We start from the raw sequence: 26337 nt of genomic DNA, 5'->3' as shown, positions 1-26337 counted from the left end.
TGTAGGAGCAAAGCATGCATGGTGTTAAATAGCAATTAAACCAAGTGTTTATCTAGAGCAGCCCCCCCCGCCTCAAAAAAAGTAAACATTTTGTGCCCCCAATTCTCCAATCTGGGCCCCAGTGGAATTTTAGTGTTAGTATTTATTTATTTATTTATTTATTTATTTATTTATTTAGTTAGTTAGTTAGTTAGTTAGTTAGTTAGTTAGTTAGTTAGTTAGTTAGTTAGTTAGTTAGTCCGTCCAATACAGTGATACCTCGTCTTACGAACTTAATTGGTTCCGGGCCAAGGTTTGTAAGGTGAAAAGTTTGTAAGACGAAACAAATTTAGGAATCAATGGAAAAGGGATTAATGCATGCAAGCCCAAAACTTACCCCTTTTACAAGCCGAAGCGCCCGTTTTTGCGCTTCTGAGATTCCCCTGAGGCTCCCCCTCCATGGGAAACCCCACCTCCAGACTTCCGTGTTTTTGTGATGCTGCAGGGGAATCCCAGCAGGGGAATCCAAGCATCGCAAAAACACGGAAGTCCTTGAAACTCCACCTCTGGACCTCTGTGTTTTTGTGATGCTGCGATTTCGCTGAGGCTCCCCTCGCTGGGAAACCCCACCTCCAGACTTCCATTGCCAGCGAAGCGCCCATTTTTGCGCTGCTGGGATTCTCCTGTAGCATTACAAAAACACGGAAGTCTGGAGGTGGTGTTTCCCATGGAGGGGAGCCTCAGGGGAATCCCAGCAGTGCAAAAACAGGCGCTTCACTGGCAACAGAAGTCCGGAGCCGGGGCATCCCAGTAGTGGCGGCGTGGGTTTGTAAGGTGAAAATAGTTTGGAAGAAGAGGCAAAAAAATCTTAAACCCCGGGTTGTATCTCGAAAAGTTTGTATGACGAGGGGGTTTGTAAGACAAGGTATCACTGTACACAATAATACACAATGAAGGTTATATAGATATAGGAGAGAAGAAATACGAGATATAGGAGAGACTATAGGACAGGGTATGGAAGGCACTCTAGTGCGCTTATGTACGTCCCTTACTGACTTCTTAGGAATCTGGAGAGGTCAACTGTGGATAGTCTAAGGGTAAAATGTTGGGGGTTAGGGGATGATACTACAGAGTCCGGTAATGAGTTACATGCTTCGACAACCCGAACTATTGGCTTGGGAAGGCTGCTCTACCCAGTTACCTGGGAAGTAAGTCACACTGAATTCAGTGGACTTACTCCACTTTTGGTTAGGCAGGCGTAGGCTACTGTGGTTAGGGCCTTCTTTTTACATGGGGAAAGGACAGCTTAATCAAGCCAATGTTTTGGGATTGCCGACCTGGCCTATAAGCACTGCCTCTGCCGGACACTCGCAGCAAGTGGAAGGAGGCTTTAGGGTACCGTTCGAAGCGTTCACCCAGCTGCAGAGGATGTTCCTCCTTGTCCAGCAGTAGATTTGCCACGCTTTTTATGGCTACCGCAGTGCCAGCCAAGTCCTGCCTTGCCGCTTTCTCTTCTGAGTTCGGAGCAGTGTGCAACTGGGAAAACACTCCCCATCTGGGGGAATCGCTCCACCACTACCTCCAGGAGGGCACACCCCAATATTTGAGAACCACTGATTTAGAGGAAGGTCAGCATGAAGTAATTCCCATCCCTGATGAGAAAATCTCATTTTACTGTTCTTTCATTTTAATAAAAAAGCGTGCGTGATATCCACAAATATCTGATAAATTGGAAAGCCTATCACTATGGACGTTTACATCATCTGTCATGACATAATCAAATGGCACAAAATCTTACTTTGCATCATTTGTCTGATGACTTCTGCACACATTAAAGCATTTATACCATTACCATAATCATAATTAGGCAAATTATATAAACCGCAGTGAGCATTTGATCCAGTGCCTTCAATATCTGTTGCATTATACACTGAAATTTCATTGCAGTTATAATGATTAATGACTAATGGTGAGAGTAACTGTTAAGCATGAAAAAAAAAACCAGAATTGAGAGAGGGATTCAGTAGACCAGAACAAAATCATAGATTGGATTTATTTTAATTTCTGAAACTCACATGCCATAATTATAAAATGAATCTGAGTGGTTTATAACAAATTTAATAAAGTAATCATATGAAGATTAATTTGAATGAGTTTTTTCAGGATTCCTTAATATTCTGCAGTAACAACCTTTTCCTCTGATTGATTGCTCAATAAATTGCAACTGATTACTCAGTCCAATTTCAATTTTTCAATCCAATTATTTTGTTCTGTTTGTATATAAAAATTGGAAGGGGAGAACTACTGTGCATGAAGATTTAACATTCTACATTAGTCTACGCAAACTTATGTAAGAAACCTCTATTGACAGAAAACAGTGGGCAAAAGAATATCGCTCTTGATGTTAATAATGGAAGATTATTAGTAGTTTCTTTTCAAAGCCCCATAAGATTCTGACAAGTTCAGTGGATGATATTGTTTAGATCTGGTTCTGGAACAGCAAGTGTAAATCAGTTGGGCAGTTTTTTCTTACCTCTGCAGATTCAGATTGATTGAGGCTTCTTTTCTTCCTGTTGTCTTTTTGGGAGTATCCATTAATTTTACACTCATAACATGCTTCTGGAGACAAAGCATTATCTTCACCTTGATCCCCTGGTAGATACTGGCCTTTACCAAATCCCATACTGGAGACACAGTGCCTGATAAATAATGTCATAATATTAGCACCTGGAGAAAGAACCCTTTTTGTTACCAGGTTGTTAGTTCATAAGAGAAAAGAGTGATTTGTTATGTACAAGTTGTAATCATTTTGTACAAATGTTTTCAATCTTTCAATCTTTTACTTTTCGCCTTTGTTAGTAACTTTTGTAAGACAAAACAATTCATTTCCATTTCTTTCTGCAGAGTGGCAAGTCACTGATATATTTAAAAAGGTAATGTAAATGGAATTAAATATATATTTTATTGTCTAAGTTCTCAATATTCATTAGTGCTATTTTATACATGAAAATCGGAAATTGCATAGTGTCTTCACTCAAGTGATGTGATACCATAAACACCTCACTGGATAATGCTGATACATTCCATCATTAACTTTGAAGTCATAAGTTATGGCAGCAGGTCACCATATGATCTGACTCAACTTTATGTCTGAACCCTGACTATGGTTGTTAAGCAAATGAAGGAAAAGAACCACCTGACCAAGGGGGATAGGCAGCTCGCCTCTGTACACAGAGAGATTTCTGAGCTTCTTTTTTTCTAACCCAGCACTGCAGTTCCCCTCCTGTTTGCCAAAGAGACAAGCAGCATTTTCTCTCTCAAGGAGATTCGCTGAAAAAGGCCTGTCTTAAAATCCAGTCTTAGACTTTGGGATGGACCATTTTCAGCCTGTCGCCAGGAACCAACCAGACAGCAACAGCTTGCGACCTTGTAGACTTTCTGGAAAAGTCAGCAGAGAGGTTTGCCAATGGCAATCACATGATTGCAGGTCACTTGGCAACCCATCGTAAGGGTGAATGAGTGACCAAATGCCCTGTGTCCATATGTGCCCACCCAACTGCATGTCAGGGTGCTGCTCAAAAATCTCTTTGTTCAGAGCCGTAGTAATTTTTAATAGTCATTAAATGAGGACTATCTGTAATTGCAAGCCAATTGATAAGCACTAAATTGTGATCAGATGACTGAGGATATGCGGTAAGGGCAACAACTTCTAGGATGGGATCAGAATGATTCAACTCATGAAACAATAGTGGAGAGGAGGCGCAGGATACCACATAAAATAAGAGCATAACTTAAGCAGCTGAAAAATTCTATTGATTAAATCTATTCCTGCTGAAAAAGGCTACTCGGTCAGTGGTGGTTTACTCTGGATCCAGTTCACATATTTAATTTTTATTCAATCTGAATTCCACATTGTAAACTCTGTATAGTTGCAATATAAACACTATGACTGCCATCTTGTTCAGCTTCATAAATATTTCATGTCTAAGCAAAAGGTATATAAGTTATTTTACAAAAACATAACTGGAATTCAGTGCAGGTTGGCAAACAGTGCAGCAAATGAGTCTATAACTGGCTGGTAGTAGTTCTTAAAAATGTGATGATAATTAGCACTGAACTGGGATTGACTTGAACAGATGTTACACACACATTCCTTTTTTGTGGAGAAACAAAAATTATAGTCTCTCTCTATTAACAGTTTTAAACATTCAACCTTTCATGAAAGCATAATATGAAACCAGAGATCAGAGATTTTACTAATAGAAAATATTAACTATTTATTAATGAACTGAGATTTAACTTCCAAGATAGTGAAAATTACTTCATAATAAAATATACTGCTCAAAAAAAAATAAAGGGAACACTCAAATAACACATCTTAAATCTAAATGAATGAAATATTCTCTTTGAATATTTTGTTCTTTGCACAACAGCATGTAAAATTGATGGTCAATCAGTGTTGCTTCCTAAGTGGACAGTTTGATTTCACAGAACTTTGATTTACTTGGTGTTATGTTGTGTTGTTTAAGTGTTCCCTTTAATTTTTGATCAGTGTATATTAGTTACTCAGAGTTTTGTAAAAGATGCAGGAAGAGTTTGCCATCATCAACCACTCACCCTTGCCCTGCTCTGTAATACCCCGGAGGGCAGCCACAGAGGTATCCACCTTCAGTATTGGAACAGCCATAATTGCAGGGATTCTTAGTAGAAGAACATTCATTGACATCGTGGCATGCGCTACTGGGCTGATCATAAGAGAATCCAGAGGGACACGCACATTTGTAGCTTCCTAGAGTGTTGTAGCATGAAGCTGAACCACAAATGCTAGGATTTGAGCATTCGTTTTCATCTGTTGGGCAATTAAAAATATACTTTATCAAGGGAAGCTTGTTACAACAGCGACTAATTTCTAAAGATAATAAACACATTTTTTGGTTTTCTTTTTTAAGATTGGCATAGAGAAAGAGGTGTTATTTTAAAGAACATGGAATGACAAAATGAATTTATTTCATTTTAATAGCAGGAGTTGGTATAACAACTAGCAACACGAAGGATCAAATGATATAAACTAATTTGGGGTTTTGTACACCATTTTTATTCTCTATTTTATATGATTAATTCTACCACTCTTTATGTAAGGTGAGTTTCTTACCTACACACTGATTCCACTGATAATGCTGGATATATCCGTGTGGGCAGCTGCATCTATAGCCACCAAGAATATTTTGGCAGCCATGTTGGCACCTATGATTTCCATCACACTCATTCACATCTACAAATAAAGATATTAAAATGAAGAAAAATATAAAAGAATAAAGTAGTAAATAATTTGTTAAATTTTATGTACAGTATATATATATTTAGAAAAACAATTCCATATCACACAATGATATTTTCTCCTGGGTTAATATGAAAAAAGATTATTAAAGTTTTTATTGTAGAAAATTAGATTCAAGCTGTAAAAATCCTCTGCAACCATCACAAACCAGGGAAAATAATGCTTCAGTTTTCTCTTGCTTCCCACTTAAGGATTGTTAGATCCGGATAATTATGAATAAAAGGCCAGGAGGGCAACCATCCCCTTAGCCATTCAGTATTTAGGAGAAGCAGCTGCTTTACTGAGGGTGGGGATGGGAATAATAATTGTACATGGTTAGCTATCAAGTTCAGTTTACTTGTTGGCTATTGAGAAAAGGACAAGACTCAAGTAAATGAAAGGGCGGAAGATTTATGACATTTTATACATTTCTTTTTTATTTTCTCTCTTTTATTCATTTGTTTATTGAATTTTTAGGTCATCCCATTCCAGAGGATTCTGGAAAGCTTTATGAAATTAAAATGACAGTAAAATACAAAACAACCAAAGCAATCCATTCAGGATGCAAAAACACTCTATACACAGTGCCAAGGCCAACAGCAATGTGGATGGACTCAGTTACAGTGACAATGGGTGTGTTGTTAGAAGACCTGAAGGAATTGGTTAAGGATAGATTGTCATCTATTTATGTGGTAGAAAAAAATCTATCTATGTGGGCTGAAAACAACTTGATGGCACATAATCGATCAAAAATTCAAAATTGTCCCCCAATCTATATTTCAATAGCTTTGCCACACATAAATGACAAAACTCTAACAACACTTAAGAGTTAAAAGATTTCTGATAAATAAGAAAGATGCCAATAACTACATGATAAGTCTAACAGATACAAACGACTGGTGATTTCCAGAAATACCTCTTTGGTATGTAATTTATGACACTCGCAGTTTTCACAACTTATTACCTTCACAGTTCAACCCAGTGGTATCTAAAGAGAAACCTCTTTGGCATTCACAGGCAAAACTTCCAGGAGTATTTTGACACATTCCTTTTGATCCACAAAGTGAAGGCTGTGATCCACATTCATTGTTATCTACAAAATGACATTTCCTTTTTATAAATTAGATACCAAAATAAAAACAAAAATGCTATGTTTGAATTTTTGCAGAATTGTATTCATAATTGAAATTCTTGGTATCATAAAGACATGCTCTCAATTTCAAATATTATCAAGGCTTTTAGCTTTCATTATAATATCCAATTAAAACTATTTGTACCTATTGCATACTATCAATGCAAGCAATACAGGAAAATTATAGTTTCACTTTGAGAATGTTTCACAATTTCCCTCTATGTGAAAGACTGCCAAATAGCAAGGGATATGTGATCAAGATAAATAAATGGAACAATATATGTCAACTAGAATTGATCAAATTCTCACCTTAATCTTTTTCTTATTAAATCATATTAATGTGGTTATTAATCTTATTACTAGTCCTGTTCATTGCTAAAGATATCTGAGACATGTTACATGTTTTTCACGAAACAAACAATAACATTAATTTCTTACCTATACAGGCCGTATGATGTTGGGTGAAACCTGGTGGACATTTACATGTGAACCCCCCCAGGGTATTGGCACAAAGGAATTGACAGTTATGTTGTTTAGTCTGACACTCATCAAGATCTGAAAAAATAAGGTGTTTATTTCTTTTAAAATGAAAGCAACATAATTACTTAATCTAATATTTAATAACACTGTTAGAGCAATCAAAATTATTTTTAAATGCAGTGAATTAGCTAAAAGCCTCCCCTCTGAGTCAACACAAAAAACCACCACAGTGTAAGTGCCACCCCTTTCAAACATGCATACAGAAGCACAATGGATATACTAAAAGGGTGGAGCTTGTCCTACAATGGTATGGCATTCATTTGAGTAGCTACGGCGCCTAAAACACGATTTGAGTATTGCCCACAAGATCATATGCTGCAACGTCCTACCGGTCAATGACTACTTCAGCTTCAACCACAACAACACAAGAGCACGCAACAGATTCAAACTTAATATGAACCGCTCCAAACTTGACTGTAAAAAATATGATTTCAACAATTGAGTTATCGAAGCGTGGAACTCATTGCCGGACTCAATTGTGTCAACCCCTAACCCCCAACATTTCTCCCTTAGACTCTCCACGATTGGCCTCTCCAGGTTCCTAAGAGGCCAGTAAGGGGCGTACATAAGTACACTGGTGTGCCTTTCGTCCCCTGTCCAATTGTCTTTCCTTTCTCTCACTTATCATATATATTCTCTTCCTTTCATATATCCTCTCCTCTAAGTTCACTTTACCCTTATATATATTACCACATGTCTATTTTTCTTCCTATGTATTTGTGTATTGGACAAATGAATGAATGAATGAATAAATAAATAAATAAAATAAAACATCTGTTCCTTATCAATTTTGCCTAGAAAAATCTAATCTCTCTGGTTTTCTCAAAATTGTCGTTTTTGGAATTCTCAAGATCCTAATTTGGTTAATATCCCATATTCTGTGTTGCCCTGTATTGTTTTCAGAGAAGTGGATGTTGGCAACTGTCATTTGGGCATAGTGGGAAGATAGCATTTCCTTTATAATGGATCAGGGTGAAGGGAATGGAATCCCTTCTGAGAACTATACTAGCCATTTTGGGGCCCATTTCAAACTCCTTTTTGGGCCCTTTTGGGCCTATTTTTCACCCCATTTTGAGGTTTTGTTTTTTGGACAGCAGAGTACTACAGGAGGCCACGGAGGGTGAAAATGAGGCACAGGGGGCCACACACAACCCGTTTTAGCTTCCAGAGGCACCGCGGGCAGTACTTTGATATTTCTAGGCTGGCCTCGCGGGACTGATTTAAGCACCCCGTGGCCTTGAGTTTGACACTCCTGATATAAACAATCCAATATAGCTGTCACTGAATTCCATAATTTTATCATTATTTTCTTTGAAGATATTTTGCTTCTCATCCAAGAAGCTTCCTCAACTCTCTGAAGAAGAGCTGAAGAAGCTTTTTGGATGAGAAGTGAAATGTCTTCAAAGAAAAACCAGAAAGTCTAGAAAAAGCACATTTGGGATTGAATCCAATGGCCCACATTTAATATCATTGTTTTGATAATTCATATAAAATATGATTGTATTATATAATAAATTAATTGGTTAGAAAACCCACTAAGTTGCTCAATCTTTTACCTCTACAGGATTTTCCATCATCTTGGAGGATATAGCCACGTGGACATGAACATTGGTAGCTTCCTTCAGTATTCTTACAGATAAAATTGCATGGTTTGGGAGACTGGGAGCATTCATCAAGATCTAATTACAGGAATAATTCATATTCAGGTTTAATTTATTCCACAGCATTGTATCCAAAATAAAACTGGGGAGCAATGCCTAATAGACTAAAATGTATTAAAAAAACATGTTTAATATGGTTAAAGACAAGAATCATCAAAGTGCAAAAAGGTCAACCAACCTGATAGGCAATAAGAATTTTGAAGTTTGCACTTAGTAATGGGGGGGGGGGGGATCCTTCAGCTCAATTCTGAGTTCAGCATTTGCAATCAAATTTATAAAATGATTAAAGAAAAAATATTTCAAAAACTTTAAACTCAAAATATCAAGCTTACAGTTCAGATAGGAAGCTATGTAAGTTTAAGTCCCAAATTCCACATGATAAAACCACAGTGATATTACTACAGTACTTTCCAATCTTCATAAAACAGTTATTTCCAAAGGCATTGGAAGAAAATGCTACCTTGCTTAAAATAATTTATGACATTAATCCCACTTCTCAATTCCAAACTTTGGATCTCTACAGAACAAGAACACTATTTTTAATCACAATACAGGGACTATGTTAAAAGGTGTTATTATTCCTATTGACATGGGGCTGTCTTGAATCATGAATATAATTGAAGGGAACTTTCTATATCTGATGAAAAAGTAAATTTAAACCTTGAGGCTTTATAGCACAATATTTTAAATCACAAAATATAACAAGTTATAAAATAGATATAATAATATACTACAATATAGAAGTAACCATAAAGGCTATAACTTACCCACACAAGAAGTACCACTTATATCAGTAGTATAGCCAACGTTGCAAAAACATCTGAAGGAACCCATGCTATTTATGCATTGGCCATGTCTACATAAATTTGGCATGACCTTACATTCATCAATATCTATGGAATGAAAAATGGAATGTTTTTTGGCATGTAATTACTTGCAGTTGATGAAATACATGCCATTAAAGAAATACAAATTAATTATATAGCCATATCCCTGTGAGTTTTTTGTAGGTATCAAATGTAATACCTTTCTGTCTGTAGACAAAATGATTCACCAGCGGAGAAGCCAGCATTGTTTTAGCTACAATGAAAATGAGGGCATAACTAAGAGTTAAAAAGCTACTGAAAAATTCAGGATAATTTTTTAAATAGGTGAATAAATAAAGTGAATCTCAATCAGGGGTGAAATGTTCTCAGTTTGCTCGAGCCTGTAGGTCATGAAGGCAATGTGAGGCTCTGCCTATCTGCCACCATTTCGGTTCTTTTATCCTCTGCGCATGCACAGAACACTGTGTGCATGCGCAAAGGATAAAAGAACCTAAATAGCAGCATCCGGGCAGATGGGTCAAGCCTTGCACTGCCTTCACGACCAGCTCTCCGACAACTGACTGGCACATGCGAACCGGGAGCATTTCATGATCTCCCCGAGTCTACGGAGAGGGGCGGCATACAAATTTGATAAATAAATAAATAAATAAATAAATAAATAAATAAATAAATAAATAAATAAATAAATAAATAAATAATAAATAAATAAATAAATAAATAAATAAATAAATAAATAAATAAATAAATGCTCAGCAGTTCTTGAAAGTGTAATATCTCTTGTAATCATTGTTTTACCCATTGCTCTAAAATGGGATAATTTCCCCATTAAATAGAACCCCTGCAGCATACCCTTTCCTCCAAACATCAGCAGAACTTTGTTACTTCTGTCTCACTCATAGCCAATAGATTGTCCAAACTGTTTATTTCAATATGATGCCTCCTAGTTCTATTCACAACAGTTCGCATCAATTGTTTCAATGTTACTAGAATATAAAATCTTGGCAGAGATGTGCATAAGAACTGCCAACTTTTGGATGGTTCAGAAACAGCATGCTTTAGGCAGAAGTGTTTGAAGGGAAGGAAAGGGGAAAAGCTAAGACCAGTAGCAGCAGTTTTCTGTCTAATCTATAAGCATTTGGTTGTATGTTCTCTTGAGATTGGCAGGTTGGACAATTTATTAACAACGAATTTTCTAGTTATGTATCAATGAATAATCTCTGTAATCTAAATCAACAGAAACAATCTATTTTAATCATTAAATGCATAGAAAAATTTCATTGCAAATGAAATTGTTTGCTAAGCAATACAGCTAAAGTACACCGCAATATTCTTCTAGTTTGAAAATCAAGATATCCTTAGGGATACTAAGGCATCTTCATCTTCCTACCACATTATAGTTAGAAAAAGGAAACTTGTCTGAAGATACCACAAAGATTACCTGTCCCATCTGTGGTGTATCCTGGACCATGTGGACACAGCTTTTTGTACTGAGTTGTTACTAAGAGTGGGCAAATCTCACACTGATTGCCCCACCCTCTTCCACCATCACAACAGCACTCTGATTTAGTGACAAGATTACGGCTACTGGAAGCCATTTGACACATTGTCTGCAAGACTTCAGCGAAGCAGAAACCTTTTCGGTAGTCTGTGTAATGAATGTGGAGAAACAACATATACGTTTCAATAAGGAGAATTTCATTCTGTTAAAATAATTTCTCATTTTTTCAGTTATGATTTCCAAAGTAACCATATTTTGGAAAAAATATTTTCATAAAAACACCATCTAAATATATATTTCATGAAATAAAATGAAGATTTTTAGCTTTGACATCAAAGCTTTGATTTTAACTCAAAATATTTGGTTATCTCAAAACATTTCATAATTTATATCTCTTACATCAAAGCATTTTTTAAAAAATGATTGTAGCATCCTAATAATATTAAAGTAAATAAATATTTATTTTAGGGGGGGGGAATCCCTTAATCTATGTTGCAAACAAATAGCTTTATTCTTGTCAGAATCACCTACAAACAGAAGCACCTATAGCCAAACGGACATAGAAATTAAGGAATATAAATTTACTTGCCAATGCATTCAATTCCAGATGGGCTGGACTGGAAACCTTCATTACACTCACATATGTAACTTCCAATAATGTTTATACAACGACCATTTTCACAGATACCAGGCTTACTGTGGCATTCATTTTCATCTTAAATAAACAAAAATAAACAAAAAAAATGAAAAAGCACAAAAGCAAAAAGAGTAACAGTAATTGCCACAACTCAAAACAATTCAAAATGAAAGCTACACCTGTGACTAATAGCTGATTTAAAAAAAATTATAAGGCTAAAAAGTCCTAACCTGAAAAAGACAGTAAAAAAAAATGAGTGAAAAAAATGATATGATTTTAATTCTTCTAAGCTTTTATTTCTAAAAACATTTCAATGGAAGGGGGGGGGGGGGGTTGGAAGGAGAGAGCAATAAGAATTACTACAAGCCAGAGATCTGCATCTGCTTTGATACAAATATGTGAAAAAGTGGTAAATAGTCAGAGACTAGAAAGGAAGTATGCACTTATCTGAATAACTATTTGAAACTTTAGCTGGATTGAACAAGGAGAAATTTTGTTTTGGCATGTAAATAGTATAAGATTATGTAATTTCTAATGAACAAAAATATTTTAAAACTCTTATTTCATCATTGACAATTCTTCATGATATTTATAGCTATATCATAAAAGAAATGGATTTTACATATTTCAAAAATTTCAGGCTTATTTTTTCCAGGTATCTTAAACCACACATGTACAAATCTACTAAGAGCTGATAAAACATGGCAACTTAGTTCGTTTGTTTTCTAGCAAAATTACCTTGATAATGTAATTACTATTCATTGTCATATGACAATTTATAATGACTCAATACATTCTAACCACAATATAAGTAAATCTTTTATTATGAGATTCCTTTGTGAAATATAGATTATTTTTTACAATTCTAAAGTGACATGGCAATGATCTCCTCCCTGGTGGTTGTAGGAACTAAAATGCCAGAGGTTTCCAGGCAGAATTATACATAGTCTTGGCATGAAACTCTGTATCAATGTATTAAGTTATAGCTTGTTAAATCCTTAAGGTCTGGCCTTAATTTCTGGGATGTGGAAGATAATACACCCTATATTACCTGTAGAAGTCCTGTTACCAGCTTTTGCCTATGAGCAAGCCTTTTTTTATATTTGTACTACAAACCCTTATTTGGATTCTTTAGCTATTTCTCTAATAATCTGATGATAATTGTACACAATTACAATGCCTAGCAATAAAATATACAATATTAAAAACTACTACTGACTAAGAATGAATTATTAAATCAAATTGTTTGCTTTTGATTTCATTATAGAGAACAAAGTAAAGTACCTAATTTCTGTACCTACCGATACAACCTTCTCCATCTGGTCTTCGAGTCATTCCAGGGGGACATATGCACATGAAGGTTCCAATCAGATTTTTGCACATCATGCCTCTTGATTCACAGTCATGTAGACCCTCTGCACATTCATCGAGATCTTTTCAGAAAGCAAAATAATAAAAATGGTTGAAAAACATACCTATTTTTTCTTAATACCAGAGTTAATTGGAAATTGAATGACATCCTGTTTCTTGTAACCATTTCAAAAGCCAAACTGAAATACAACCCAGCAATTCAGTAATTTATGAGGCATAATATTTTAATTAATAATACTGAAGATAATCCCATGTTTTATTATTTTATACATTCTACATACATTCTTTGATGCTCAGTTCTATCTTTCATACAAGATGACATTATAACAATAGCCTTGTCTTCTGTCGTAAATTGTGATGCTTCAATTTCAGAAACTTTACAGAATGCATTGTTCTATAAAAAATGTATTGGCAAAAGTGTTAACATGCCAAAGAGATCCTTACCTTTGCACATTTTCTGGTCCTCTCGTAATTCATATCCCACTGGACAGGTGCATTCATAAAAACCGTAAGTATTTATACAGCGAAAAGCACAAAGCAAAGGATTTTGTGCACATTCATTTATATCTAAGAAAGACAAAATAAAATAACATGCTAACATTTAATAATATACTTATAATTTATAATTTTTCCCCACATTTCTTAATGCTGTGGGTGGTGCAGTTATGTGTGAAAAGAGATGGGGTGTTAGTCCTTACTCTTCTCGTACTGTAGAGCTATCATCCAGAACGGGTTGACCTTGTCCTTTCAGTTTCCAGGACTGAGTCTGTCAATCTTATTTGAGGGTGCCGCCTTTGCCTGGAATCCCCAGTTACAACCAAAACCAACAAAACATGACTGTCTTCAGAGTCATAGCGTGATGACAAAACTATGTACAGATGGCGTAATGACAAGATGTTTATAGATAATGCCCAGTGAAACTTGGTTACTGCTGAATGATAACTCCACCCTACAAAAAGAGGTGTATCAGGTAAGCAACAACGCCCCCTCTCCACAGTGGATGGAATTATCATCCAGAATGGGACATATCCAAGCAGTCTAGCCACAGGAGAGAAAAATAGTGAGCTCAAATATGTCCGTCATCCAATACTTGCTGCAATACTCGGCATCCAAATGACACTTCTGCCAATGCATAGCAATCAATTTTATAATGAAGAATGAACTGTGATGGAGTTGTCCAGCTTATGGCGTGGCACATTTCTTCAAGTGACACCTGAATCGCCCATGCTGCTGAAGTTGCCGTACTCCATGTGGAATGGGCCATGATCCGAGCCAGATGAGGCATCACCGAGGTATCATACGCTGCTGCAATTGTTCCCCAAATCCATCTGCTGATGGTCGAAGATGAAACCTTCTGGCCCAAGGGACATCAGTAAAAAGGCAACAAAGAGAGACTCCATTCTGCGAAAACTCACAGTCATTTTCATGTAAACTTGGCGAGGCATCTGGATGTCCAACTTTGCGTTCCAATGTATGGGACGGATTGGGACAAAAGTACTAGCTCCTATGCCCGATGGAACCAAGTGTTGATTGGTTGAAGGCACAAATGATGGGTCCAAGTAGAAAAATGACTGTCCTGGTGAAATACACAGGTTTTTGTGGACTGAGAAAGCCTACAGTTCTGAGATCCAACAGGCCGAGATGATAGCCACCAGGAAGATCACCTTATAAGACAGGTGCCAGAGACTGGCTGACTTAATCGGTTTGTAAGGAGGCTGGATGAGTGAATTCAGGACTTTAGTAAGGTCCCATGTTGAAAACCAATGGACGACTGAGGTCCCAAATTGTAGAAACCTATGGGTGGGCTGAAGATAAAGCATTGACCTGTCTGCGAAGAATATTGGGCGACAAACCTTTGTCCAAACCCTCTTGGAGGAAGTCTATGATTTTCGGGATTGCCACCTGCACAGGAGAGTAGCCCTCTTTATTGCAACAGTTGTAGAACACCTTCCACATGGCCACGTAGATGCATTCTGTGGAAGATCTCCTAGAGACAAGTATGGTATCAATGACTTTGCCCAAAAACTGCTGATGCCTTAGAGCACTCTACTCAAGTGCCAGGCAATCAGTTGGTATCACCCTGGGTCCAGAACAGGGGTGAGTAATTAATTTTGCCATGGGGCCGCATGAGAAATTGGGATGGTTTTAGAGGGCCGGACTTTAATTGTTTTTTACATTTAGATATAAGAATTTAGGAATTGCTGATCTGTTTTAATAAAGTTAGAAGTATTGATTATAATAAGATATGTAGTAGGTGATACTGATTTGAATTAATGCATAAATGGAATTGAATTTAGAATTATTGGGGAGATTAATGATGTTAATGATTTTTAATAGATTAAAAAAAGAGAATATTAAGAATTTTTTCCTTTTCTTCTTTTCTCAAATTGACTGAAATTTAAGATTAATAATTAAGTAAGAAATGTAGATAAGTATTGATTGGCTAAATGTTAGATGGGTTGAAATAATTTTTAAATTTGGGATTAGGTAAATGTGCTATTTAGAGGGAGGGAAGAAGTCTGAAATTTGTATATGTTTATGTTTTGTTTTTAATTTTCTTTTGTTAACATCTGATTGGCTATACAAGGTTTTATTGGTTTATAGAAAAATGTATAAAGAAAGAAGGAAGCACTTTGGCATAATGATTAATAAGTTAGAAATATAATTGGTGTACTTTTTGAAGGAACATTAAGGAGGGAATTTAATTAAAACAAAATGTAACTGGATGACAAATTAGAAAAAAAACTTTTGCAACTCTTTAGATGATTGATATTAGTTACTAACAAAATACCGCATTTTATTCATGGAAAATTAGATGACACACTATATTCTTTGAAAGTATGGTGAGAGAAAAATTAAAAAAAATTTACCTCCCCCCCAAAGTCCTTCCTTCCTGTCCCTCCATTCATTTCATTCTTCCTCCTTCCTTCCTTCCTCCCTTCCTTCCTCCATTTCTCCTTCCTTCCTTACCTCCCTCCTTCCCTACCTCCCACCTTCCTCTCCATTTCTCTTTCCCTCCCTCCCTCCCTCTCTTTCCCTTTTCTTTCTCTCTCTCTCTCTTTTCCCTCTCTCTCATTCTTTCCTTCCAGGTCTCTCTCATTTCTGTGTATTTCTCCCTCTCTCCCCCCTTCTTTCTGTCATTTGTTTCTCCTCCCTTTTTGCTCTCATTTCTCTCACCTTAATTTAAGGTGGGGGTGCAGCTGCGGTGACAGGCAGAGACGTTTTCTTGCCTCTGGGGGTGGGGAGGCTGAGTGCGAGCTTTAAAAAGAAAGGCTGAGGGAGGCCAAGGCAAGAGCTCCGGTTTGGGCAGCGCCGTCACCGGGCAACGGGAGCAATCGTCCTTTCCCCCCCACAGAATACACACACACACACTCATGCGGCGCTGCCCAAATCGGAACTCTTGCCTCGCCCTCCCTCTGCCTTTAAAGCTCGCGGCAGAGTGCTTAGTTTCCTCCCCTCCGCACATGGCGGGGTGCAGAAGTTCGCCTTGAGGCAGATCAGCTGTTGGGCAGGAGAAACAGTGCCGGCCCCACTGTGCAGGGATGGAAAGCCCCACGCTTTGCCTGCACGGCCACAGATAGCAGCCAGGCTGGTCATAGACAGTGGGCAGGCCGGAGGCAACAAATGGGCCGCCCCTTGCCTAGGTCTGGTCCAGATGAACCAATTGCCCCCAGATGAGCAAAAACTGAGATTGGGATCCTCCAATATGGTGTTACAGACAGCACCCTCAAGTCAGCAAATCACGCCTTCCTGAGCCGGGGGGGGGGCAGAATCACTTCCACACATTCTTTCAGGATCTTGTGTATGACTTTGGGAAGAATAGGGAGGGGAGGGAATGCGTATAGCAGCTGCCTGGGCCAGAAGACACAAAGAAAATTGACTGCCTCTGCTCCACTGTTCTGGAACCTCAAGAAGAATCTTGGTAGCTATCCATTCTCCAAGATTGTGAAGAGGTTGACCGCAGGAAGACCGAAGATGTTGACCAAGTCCCTGAAGATGGATGGGTGCAATCACCACTCCATCAGATCGACGGTTGCCTGGCTAAGCCAATCCACCTGGATATTGGAAAACCCAAAGATGTAGTCTGCCCAGAAGTCCAGTCTCATTGTTTTTCACATCAGAATTCGAGACCATGTACCCCCATCTGTTCACATGTGCTTTGGCTGCCACTGTGTCTGTTAGCACTAGACCATGCTGCCTGCATACCTATCAATGGAAGTGTTTCAGAGATAGATCGATCACTTGGAGTCAAGCCAATTGATGGCATATTTCTCCTCCTGTGGTGACCACTTGCCTTGAGCAATCAGGTCATGGGAGTGGGCACCCCACGCAAACAGGTTTGTATCTATGATGATGACCAAACAATTGGGCTCTTGGAAAAAACACTCCTGTGCAATAGCTGAGGAGAGGGAGCGGCAAATAAGGACCTTGGCAAGGAGGAACTGTGTCCTGCTATCTGGAAGGGTAAAAGAAACTATTGAAGATCACTAGAATGTAGAGATGCCCAAGATGTTATGCTGATAGCAGCAATTATTTTTCCCAGGAGAGTGGACAAAAGGGAAATCAGGACTCTATGCTGTAGCTGCAGCTGAGCGGAGAGCTCCCTAATGTTATTCTTTCTCTCCTGGGATAAGGAGACCCTATATTCTAGGGCAATGATGGAGAACCTCTGGCACAGGTGCTACAGGTGGCACACGGAGCCATATCTGCTGGCATATGAGCCATTGCCCTCAGCTCCAATATGCATTTGTGTGCCAGCCAGCTGATTTTTGGCTTGCACAGAGGCTCTGGGAAGGCATTTTTGGTGATTTCTCCCTCCCCTGGCTCCAGGGAAGCCTTTGAAACCTGGGGAGGGTGAAACACAAGCCTACTAGGCCCACCAAAAGTGGGAAAACAGGCTGTTTATGGCCTCTGGGGGATAGGAAAAGCTGTTTTCGCTCTCCCCAGACATTGAATTATGGGTGAATTATAGGTGTGGGCACTCACACATGTGCCATAGTGTTCACACGCTCAGCACCCGAGGAAAAAATGTTTCACCATCACTGTTCTAGGGTATCTATAAGGGGTCCCAGATGGACAAGAGAGGTGGTGGGAGCCAGATGACTTTTATCTAGATTGATTGAGAACTGCCCAACACACGCACATCCATGCCGGTCACCGGGAGCACACCGGTACTAACCAGGAACCCTTGCCTGCTTCAGGTGTATAAAAAACATACTATAACTTACCCTCACAATTCATCATTGGCCCAGGTTCAAATCCATCCAGGCAATTGCATTCAAAACTACCAATCACATTGGAACATGTGCCATTTCCACAAGGATTTCCAATGGAACATTCATCAGTATCTAAAATATAATAAGTCAAACAAGCATTTTAAAACTGAAATTCAAGCCAAGTTTATAAACTTTAGGCTTTACAAAACATGCAATATATAAATAACATGCAGTACAGAATAGCACACACCTACACATTGCACTCCAGTGTAGTCAAGGTTATACCCCAAGGGACATTCACAACGGAATGATCCATCAGTGTTTATGCAGTGTCCATTGGAACAAATACCAGGATTCTCCAGGCATTCATTGACATCTAAATGTAAAAGTTATACCAAATCTTTATTCTCTATCAAGATTTCATTATACCATTATTAAATGATAGAATTTCAGTTTCTTCTGTTAAAAATAGTGAGTAAAAAGAAAAAATATTTTAACATACCACACATTTTAAAATGTAATATCTGCTATCATTTTCATTAAAATTTTATTCATAAACTAATTTCAGAAGCATATAAGAATATCCTTTCAGGGATTCATCAGATTTATTCTCATTAGACATTGTTGAAAATATTAATTTGATTGGATGTTAACACAGGATGTGCATGTGAATAGCTAACTTTTAGTGACTTATTGTTATAGGTTTTTATTTTAAAACGTGAAGTGCTAACTGTTTAGCATTTTGATATCAACATGTTAACTAGTGCAATTATTTATATATTTAAGTATTTAATAATTTTGTTTTTATACATTTTATTAGACTTTAATTTTTTATTAATCAATCGTATTTTTAATACAATAAATGGGATGTAACAATTTATTTATTAATGATATAAACTAGCATTAGCTAGACTAATACTAAACAACATCGTACTACCTTAAGATAATTCTACATTTAGAGGCAGAGAAGCTTTCTTGAAATAAAATTTATATTCACTTCTCTTAGTCATGTATATAAATCCTATTTTAAACAATTTCTATCCTATGCACATTATTATTATTATTATTATTATTATTATTATTATTATTATTATTTAGATGTTTATGCCGCCCCTCTCCAAGGACTCGGAATATTCTTTATTATATAAAACAAGAGTGATATTTAGTGGAGTGGTAATGAAGGAAATTAGTACCTTCTCGAGTATCATCTATTCCAGGTATTGTCCCATGGCCAAATGGACATAGATCCTGAAAAGCAACTGTTAAAAGAAATTTTTTGAATCACCACTAACTAGAGAGAATATACAAAGCAATATTTTAAATTCTCGACTGTAATTTAAATAAAAATTTCAACAAATTCTATCAAGGACATTTTCCAATTACTCTTGTATAAGGAATTCAGCTAAGCAGAGAGTACATCCAAAATGTAATCAGTAATTATAGCTGTAATACTAAGACAGTAATAAAAACAGATGAAGAAAGTTTTTCTATGATAGATTCCAACTCGTTTTTCTTCTTCCAATTTCATATGATGACTTGATGAGTGAGAGCCAATATTTTAATTTAGGATGTGGTTTTGTAAATGGAGACACTACATATTGGCTTCATGTTTCGTTTTCTGCTTTTCTTGAAAAGCTTTGCAATGTTTTTACTACCTTCTTCTTCTTTAGGACACAGTTCACATGGATCACCCCAACCTTCTCCTGGCATCTTGCTGCAACAACATTTTGCCTTGGTGGTATTAAATGCTTTTGGCACAGAGCACTTCCCATTCTCAAAGTTAGTGAAACAGAAGCTTTGTCGAGTATCTGAGAGAAAACAAAGCCATAGCACTATAATTAATCCCACATTAAGAATGAATTAATCCAGGATTCTTACTTGGAAACATTCCAATTTAGACTCTTTTCATACATTGCCAAATTTCTTGATCAAGCCTTAATGTAGATTACCAATAATAATTTGTACTAATCACAATTCACTTTAGTCCTAGTTAGGGTTAATTAGTACATGCTTAATTAGCAACAATTACTTTTACATCCAACCCTATATCATGAAGTATGCTGAGATTTATTTTAAATGTTTTTTTTTAAAGGCATGTACAATTTTTTACATATACTCTTCATATCTACAAAATTTGTTATTTTAATGTTCCTTTTAATTACTCTGACAAAATTTTAAATGGAAGGAATAGAACAGAACAGAACTGAGTAGGACAGAATAGAATAGAATTTTATTGCCCAAGTGTGATTGGACACACAAGGGATTTGTCTTGGTGCATATGCTCTCAGTGTACATAAAAGAAAAATATACATATACAGGAAGGGGGAGACAGAAATGGTTTTATTCAATAAAAAACAAGATTCCATATTGTTGTAAATTTATTATTATTACTACCTGTTATAACATAATACTTACCAAAACATCTCCTGCCATTGTCAGATATTACAAAACCTGGAGGACAGATGCACTGAAATCCTCCTGGAGTATTCGTGCAGGATCCAAACAGGCAAATATTAGGATCCTCATTACATTCATCAATATCTGGAAAAAAATATATGAAAACATTAACCATTTTCTTGTTGCAATCCTTTGAACCAGAGAGTGAAAGGAAAATGTTTGTAATTCTCAGAGTATCATGTTAAAAGAAATTTTAAAATCAAATGTTTCTTAGATTAAAAACATTTTGTTTTTATTTGTTTGCTTCAAATACTGTTTTTATAGATAATTAACAAAGATACTTTTTGCTGAATATAAAAATAGCATCCGTCTCATTATTTTTTTAAAAAATGCAAGTCATGCATTCAAGAGGAAAATTTGTTCATAGAAAATAATGCATAGGTTTATAAAATATATAGTAACAATCTCCTGAGTTCCCCAAAGTCGCCGTAAAGAAACAGGCTGTTTATAACTAATATGAGTATAGTCCAAAGAGGAAATTTGTGATGCACCAAGGCTGAATAGGTCTTATGGAAATTGTAGTCAGCAAGCCTTGTGATGCTCCAAGGCTTGCTGACTACAATTTCCATAAGACCTATTCAGCATGGAACTACCATCTGAATGATCATGTTACTTAATCAAGAAAGGTCAGTATGTTTCTGATAACACGGAACAATCATACACACACACACACTCAAAACAGACACACACCTTTTTATGTGTGCAGCACAATACTTAAATTTTATTTCCATAAACCATTTTTTTACCATCCAAATCATCTCCGGAAAGAAAAGGCAGCCTTACCAATGCAGCTTTCACTTTTTACTTCATATCCTGGTGGGCAGATACATCTGAATGATCCTTCCAAATTTTGACATGTCCCAGGAAAGCATGAGCCAGGAAGCACTACACACTCATTGATATCTCAATAGAATGGAAGGGGGGAAAAGTGGCAATTTAAGGATTCTGAGTTGAATATATTTCTTACATTTATATTCTGTCATCCTAGAAAGTAAGATGTATTATTTATCCATAACAGAAGCAGACAATAGATACAGTTGACAGATTGTCCCATAATCACTTAACGGCTCTCATAGATATGGATAAATTTTAATTTCTACTGACAGTTCAGTACTTTTATTACTGCACCATAAAATATATAAGCACAATAGACAAATATTGTACACAAATTCATTGAACTTTCCACAATTTCTATCACTAATTTTTTGGATTCTTTTCTAGAAGACTCGTCTATATAAAACTGATATCTTCAAGAAAGTGTCATGACTAAAATAACTGTTAAATATGCAGATGAAAAAAATAAATCTAATGTTAAAATCATCCCCTGAAGATAGTGCATAATCAAATCTCTTGCATGGAGATTTAATGGTATATTTACAGAAATTAAGCTACTTCAAATCTGCTTCCCAAATAGCTAAACCTTGGGCAGCCAATAAATTTAAATAAACACATAAATCAAATAATTACACAGTTCTATCAGTGTTGCCTAAAAACCCAGAGGAATATTATAAAATACATGTAAAAGTATATTCCACAATGTTCAGTTCATCTGATTAAATGTTCATTACATTGTAGTAGCATAGGGCACTCGATAACTGCTTTTATACATACCAATACAGTTTTTGCCATCTGGAGTAAGTTCATAACCTTCATTACATAAACATATGAAAGAACCAATTTCATTAAAGCACCTTCCATTTCTGCACACCTGCCCAAAGAAGGAACTGCACTCATCAATATCTATAAATAATCAAGAAAAAGTTAGGTATTTCTTACGAGCTCAATACAATGAAATACATATATAGGCAGAGTTACCATATTAAGGTATAAATACATGGATAAAATCATGGAAATGGCAAAACATGTCTGGTAAGGAATGAGGTCCTTGTATATAAAAAAATAACATCTTGAGCAATTTAAGGTAAACGTATTATTTAAGAATAGATATTACTAAACACAGCTTTATTTTTAATATTTTGTACATCAAAGAAATCTATTCAGAATGACCAGAAATATTTGAATATAAATTTTGATCTTCATCTTTAGTTCATATACAAAAGCCAATATGGCTGCCACTGTCAGCCCTGAAGTTGATCTGACATGAACCATATTGAAGTTTCAGCATTGCCACACTGCAGCTGAGGGAAAGGGAGAGAAGAGATAGCACGGGATAAAATATTTTATCTTGAGAACCAAGGACATTCTCACAACTGGACCGTGGAAGGAGGTGTGAGGTTATCAGACAATCAGACAGCATCTTGATTGGAATATGTGGCTAATTGTTTGGGGTTGAGGGGATAATTTATCTTTTTATTAGGTGAAAACCATGGGAATCTGCAGTGTCAGTTTTTACCAGATTTTGGCCAATATGATATTTCCAATAAAGCTATTCTTTGAGGAATTCATCTGCCTCGGGGTTTTGCTTTCTATGGGACTATTACTTGGAACCTTATGAGACTAGACTTTAAATCCTGGGCCTAGAAAGTTTAGAACTAAGACGCCTTAAACAAGATCTAAGTATTGCCCACAAGATCATATGCTGCAACGTCCTGCCTGTCGGCGACTACTTCAGCTTCAACCACAACAACGCAAGAGCACACAACAGATTTAAACTTAATATTAACCACTCCAAACATGACTGTAAAAAATATGACTTCAGTAACTGAGTTGTCGAAGCGTGGAACTCATTACTGGACTCCATAGTGTCATCCCCAAACCCCCAACACTTTACCCTTAGATTATCTACGATTGACCTATCCAGATTCCTAAGAGGTCACTAAGGGGTGAGTACAAGTGCAGTAGAGTGCCTTCCGTCCCCTGTCCTATTGCTCTCCTATATCTCCTATACCTTTCTTCTATTCCTATATCTCTTATTTCTTAGATATATTTTACTATGAGTATCTCCTCTATAACCTTCATCATGTATTTTACTATGTGTATATAGATATATACCCACTAAAACCCTCATTGTGTATTGGACTAACTAACTAACTAAGTAACTAAGTAACTACCGTGTTTCCCCGATAGTAAGACCCCCCCGATTGTAAGACATATGGGGGGTTTCAGGGGGGTCGGCTAATATAAGCCATACCCCGAAAGTAAGACATATGTCTTACTTTCGGGGAAACACGGTACTACGTAAAAGCGAGGGAGCTGTGCGCGGTGGTGCGCTGCACCCAGAGCTTGGGCCACCCGGCGGGCGAGGCGGCGGCCCTGGCTGAAGCGGCGCGGCTCTGGCTGCGGCACGAGCGGGAGCTCCGACTGCGCTTCCTGTGTAAGCCCAACGCCGACAAAGAGACGTCCAAAGGCGGACGCTTGAAGCTCAGCGACATCGGCGCCGAGGACAAGTCCAGCTTCAAGCCTCCTCGGCTGGCGGAGGAAGCGCGGTGGCGGCGGCGGCAGGCTCCGGAGGGAGCTCGGGTGGTGGCCGCTCCGCTGCTTCGGCCAGGGCCGCCGCCTCGCCCGCCGGGTGGCCCAAGCTCGCGCCACCGCCAGCTTGGGCCACCCGGCGGGCGAGGCGGCGGTCCTGGCCGAAGCGGCGGAGCGGCCACCGCCCGAGCTCCCTCCGGAGCCTGCCGCCGCCGCCACACTTCCTCCGCCGGCCAAGGAGGCTTGAAGATGGACTTGTCCTCGGCGGGCGAGGCGGCGGCCCTGGCCGAAACAGCGCGGCTCTGCCTGCGGCATGAGCGGGAGCTCCGACTGCGCTTCCTGCGCAAGCCCAACGCCGACAGAGACGTCCAAAGGCGGACGCTTGCAGCTCAGCGACATCGGCGCCGAGGACAAGTCCAGCTTCAAGCCTCCTCGGCCGGCAGAGGAAGCGCGGTGGCGGCGGCAGGCTCCGGAGGGAGCTCGGGCGGTGGCCGCTCCGCCGCTTCGGCCAGGGCCGCCGCCTCGCCCGCCGGGTGGCCCAAGCTCGCGCCAGCTTGGGCCACCCGGTGGGCAAGGCGGCGGTCCTGGCCGAAGCGGCCACCGCCCGAGCTCCCTCCGGAGCCTGCTGCCACCGCCACGCTTCCTCCGCCGGCCGAGGAGGCTTGAAGCTGGACTTGTCCTCGGCGCCGATGTCGCTGAGCTGCAAGCGTCCGCCTTTGGATGTCTCTGTCGGCGTTGGGCTTGCACAGGAAGCGCAGTTGGAGCTCCCGCTCATGCCGCAGGCAGAGCCGCGCCGTTTCGGCCAGGGCCGCCGCCTCGCCCGCCGAGGACAAGTCCAGCTTCAAGCCTTACTCCAAACCCGGCGCGGATAAGGAGGACTCCTCGGCCGGCGGAGGAAGCGCGGCGGCGGCGGCAGGCTCCGGAGGGAGCTCAAGGCGAAGGGCGCTTCGGAGACGCCGGGTGGGCGGGCGAGGCGAGCGGCTGGAGCTGCGCCCTCCTTCGCCCACCTCCTTTCCGGCAGCTCCGGATGGGGTGGGCAGGCGGGGATGCGGATGTGTGTCCGTGTGTGGGGGGGAGGGTGCTACTACTTTTTACGGGACACGGGTGTTGCGGGTTCGGGTAGGTGGGTTGGCCGGGTGTGTCTTATTTTTTCCAATATAAGACATACCCCGAAAGTAAGACATAGGGGGGCTTTTGGGGGTAAAAAGAAAGTAAGACACTGCCTTACTATCGGGGAAACACGGTAAGTAACTAAGTAACTAAGTAACTAAGTAACTAACTAACCAACCAACCAACCAACCAACCAACCAACCAACCAACCAAATAAATAAATAAATAAATAACCCTGATAGCTACACTTCATGGCAGAACTACAAAGAATCTTTGCATCTTTGACTGAAGCAAAGGAATCTTTCAAGTCTTTGCACATTGCCCTAATAACTCGTACCAGCATCAGATATGTTATCTAATTCAAGAAAATTCTAGGCACAGAAAGAGTTAAATTGAATTGAAACAGTCCATTCATATTCACCTAATGGATGGTGGAAAATGAGAAGAGTGTTTCAGTTTAGCAGAGGACGGAAAATCTTCCAATTTGGAGGGTGGCATTCGTTGGGCAAATGTTATACTCTGGTTGATATTTTAACTGCCTGCTGGGAATAAACTGGAGGGATATGGCAGCAAATCAGAGGATAATCACAATCACCTTGCCTAACTAGCTGGCATACCTACAAACCAAGACATCTCAGTCTGGCAGTGATATTAAATGGATGCAACAGAGACGGGGGCCTCACTGGCAATGGGGAGTACAAATATAGTTTATGTTGATATATAAAAAAGAGGCTAATACTGTAACTCAATAGTAGAGATAGTACTCTGTGGAATTCTACAATATAGATGCCAGAATAGAAGTGCAACCATGTAATTCTACTCTCTGAAACCATTCACTGTAAAACATCATAATCTCCATCACACAAATGATTCCAAAAATTCGGCGCTTAATGCTAAAAGTTCAAGCAGGATCAGCACTGCATTCGTTCTATTCCTCTCCAACAAAAAGAAATCTATCAGGGCAATTAGGGCCAATTTTATTCTCAAATCTGTCTAAATCCAGACTGCAACTGCTTAGCAACCACATTCTTGGGTAATTCCCCCACCCCCTTCTGCAAAATAGACTTATTTGTATTTGATTACAAGCAAAACTCCAAATCCAGAAAAAAACATTTTTGGAGATGAATAGAATATTTATTATTTCAAGTGTGAGCGAACTAGAGATCTTCTGTGTTTGACCTACATAAGTTTGACTCGTAATAAATTTTGGTGGAATGTCTTTA

At 38.6% G+C, this 26337-nt stretch overlaps 1 protein-coding gene across 1 annotated transcript in view; it reads right to left on the bottom strand.

Annotated features, from left to right (window-relative positions):
• The window catches only part of FBN2 (fibrillin 2), a 140151-nt gene that overhangs the window by 3262 nt on the left and 110552 nt on the right, over positions 1-26337 (bottom strand). Inside the window, exons 47-64 of the mRNA XM_070742837.1 lie at positions 22247-22375; positions 21419-21538; positions 20594-20719; positions 19834-19986; positions 19372-19437; positions 18429-18554; positions 18191-18310; positions 13407-13529; positions 12893-13024; positions 11544-11669; positions 10895-11101; positions 9397-9522; positions 8525-8647; positions 6867-6983; positions 6261-6389; positions 5132-5251; positions 4597-4828; positions 2513-2678 (exon numbers count right to left, since the gene is read on the bottom strand). Of these exons, the coding sequence (XP_070598938.1) occupies positions 2513-2678; positions 4597-4828; positions 5132-5251; positions 6261-6389; positions 6867-6983; positions 8525-8647; positions 9397-9522; positions 10895-11101; positions 11544-11669; positions 12893-13024; positions 13407-13529; positions 18191-18310; positions 18429-18554; positions 19372-19437; positions 19834-19986; positions 20594-20719; positions 21419-21538; positions 22247-22375 (2441 nt within the window). The remainder of the gene's footprint in view (positions 1-2512; positions 2679-4596; positions 4829-5131; positions 5252-6260; positions 6390-6866; positions 6984-8524; positions 8648-9396; positions 9523-10894; positions 11102-11543; positions 11670-12892; positions 13025-13406; positions 13530-18190; positions 18311-18428; positions 18555-19371; positions 19438-19833; positions 19987-20593; positions 20720-21418; positions 21539-22246; positions 22376-26337) is intronic.

This window comes from Erythrolamprus reginae, chromosome 2 (assembly GCF_031021105.1).
Source record: "Erythrolamprus reginae isolate rEryReg1 chromosome 2, rEryReg1.hap1, whole genome shotgun sequence".
Classification (NCBI taxonomy): Eukaryota; Metazoa; Chordata; class Lepidosauria; order Squamata; family Dipsadidae; genus Erythrolamprus; species Erythrolamprus reginae.
The sequence above is the reverse complement of the archived record's forward strand: the minus strand, read 5'-3'. Positions and strand labels throughout refer to the sequence as shown.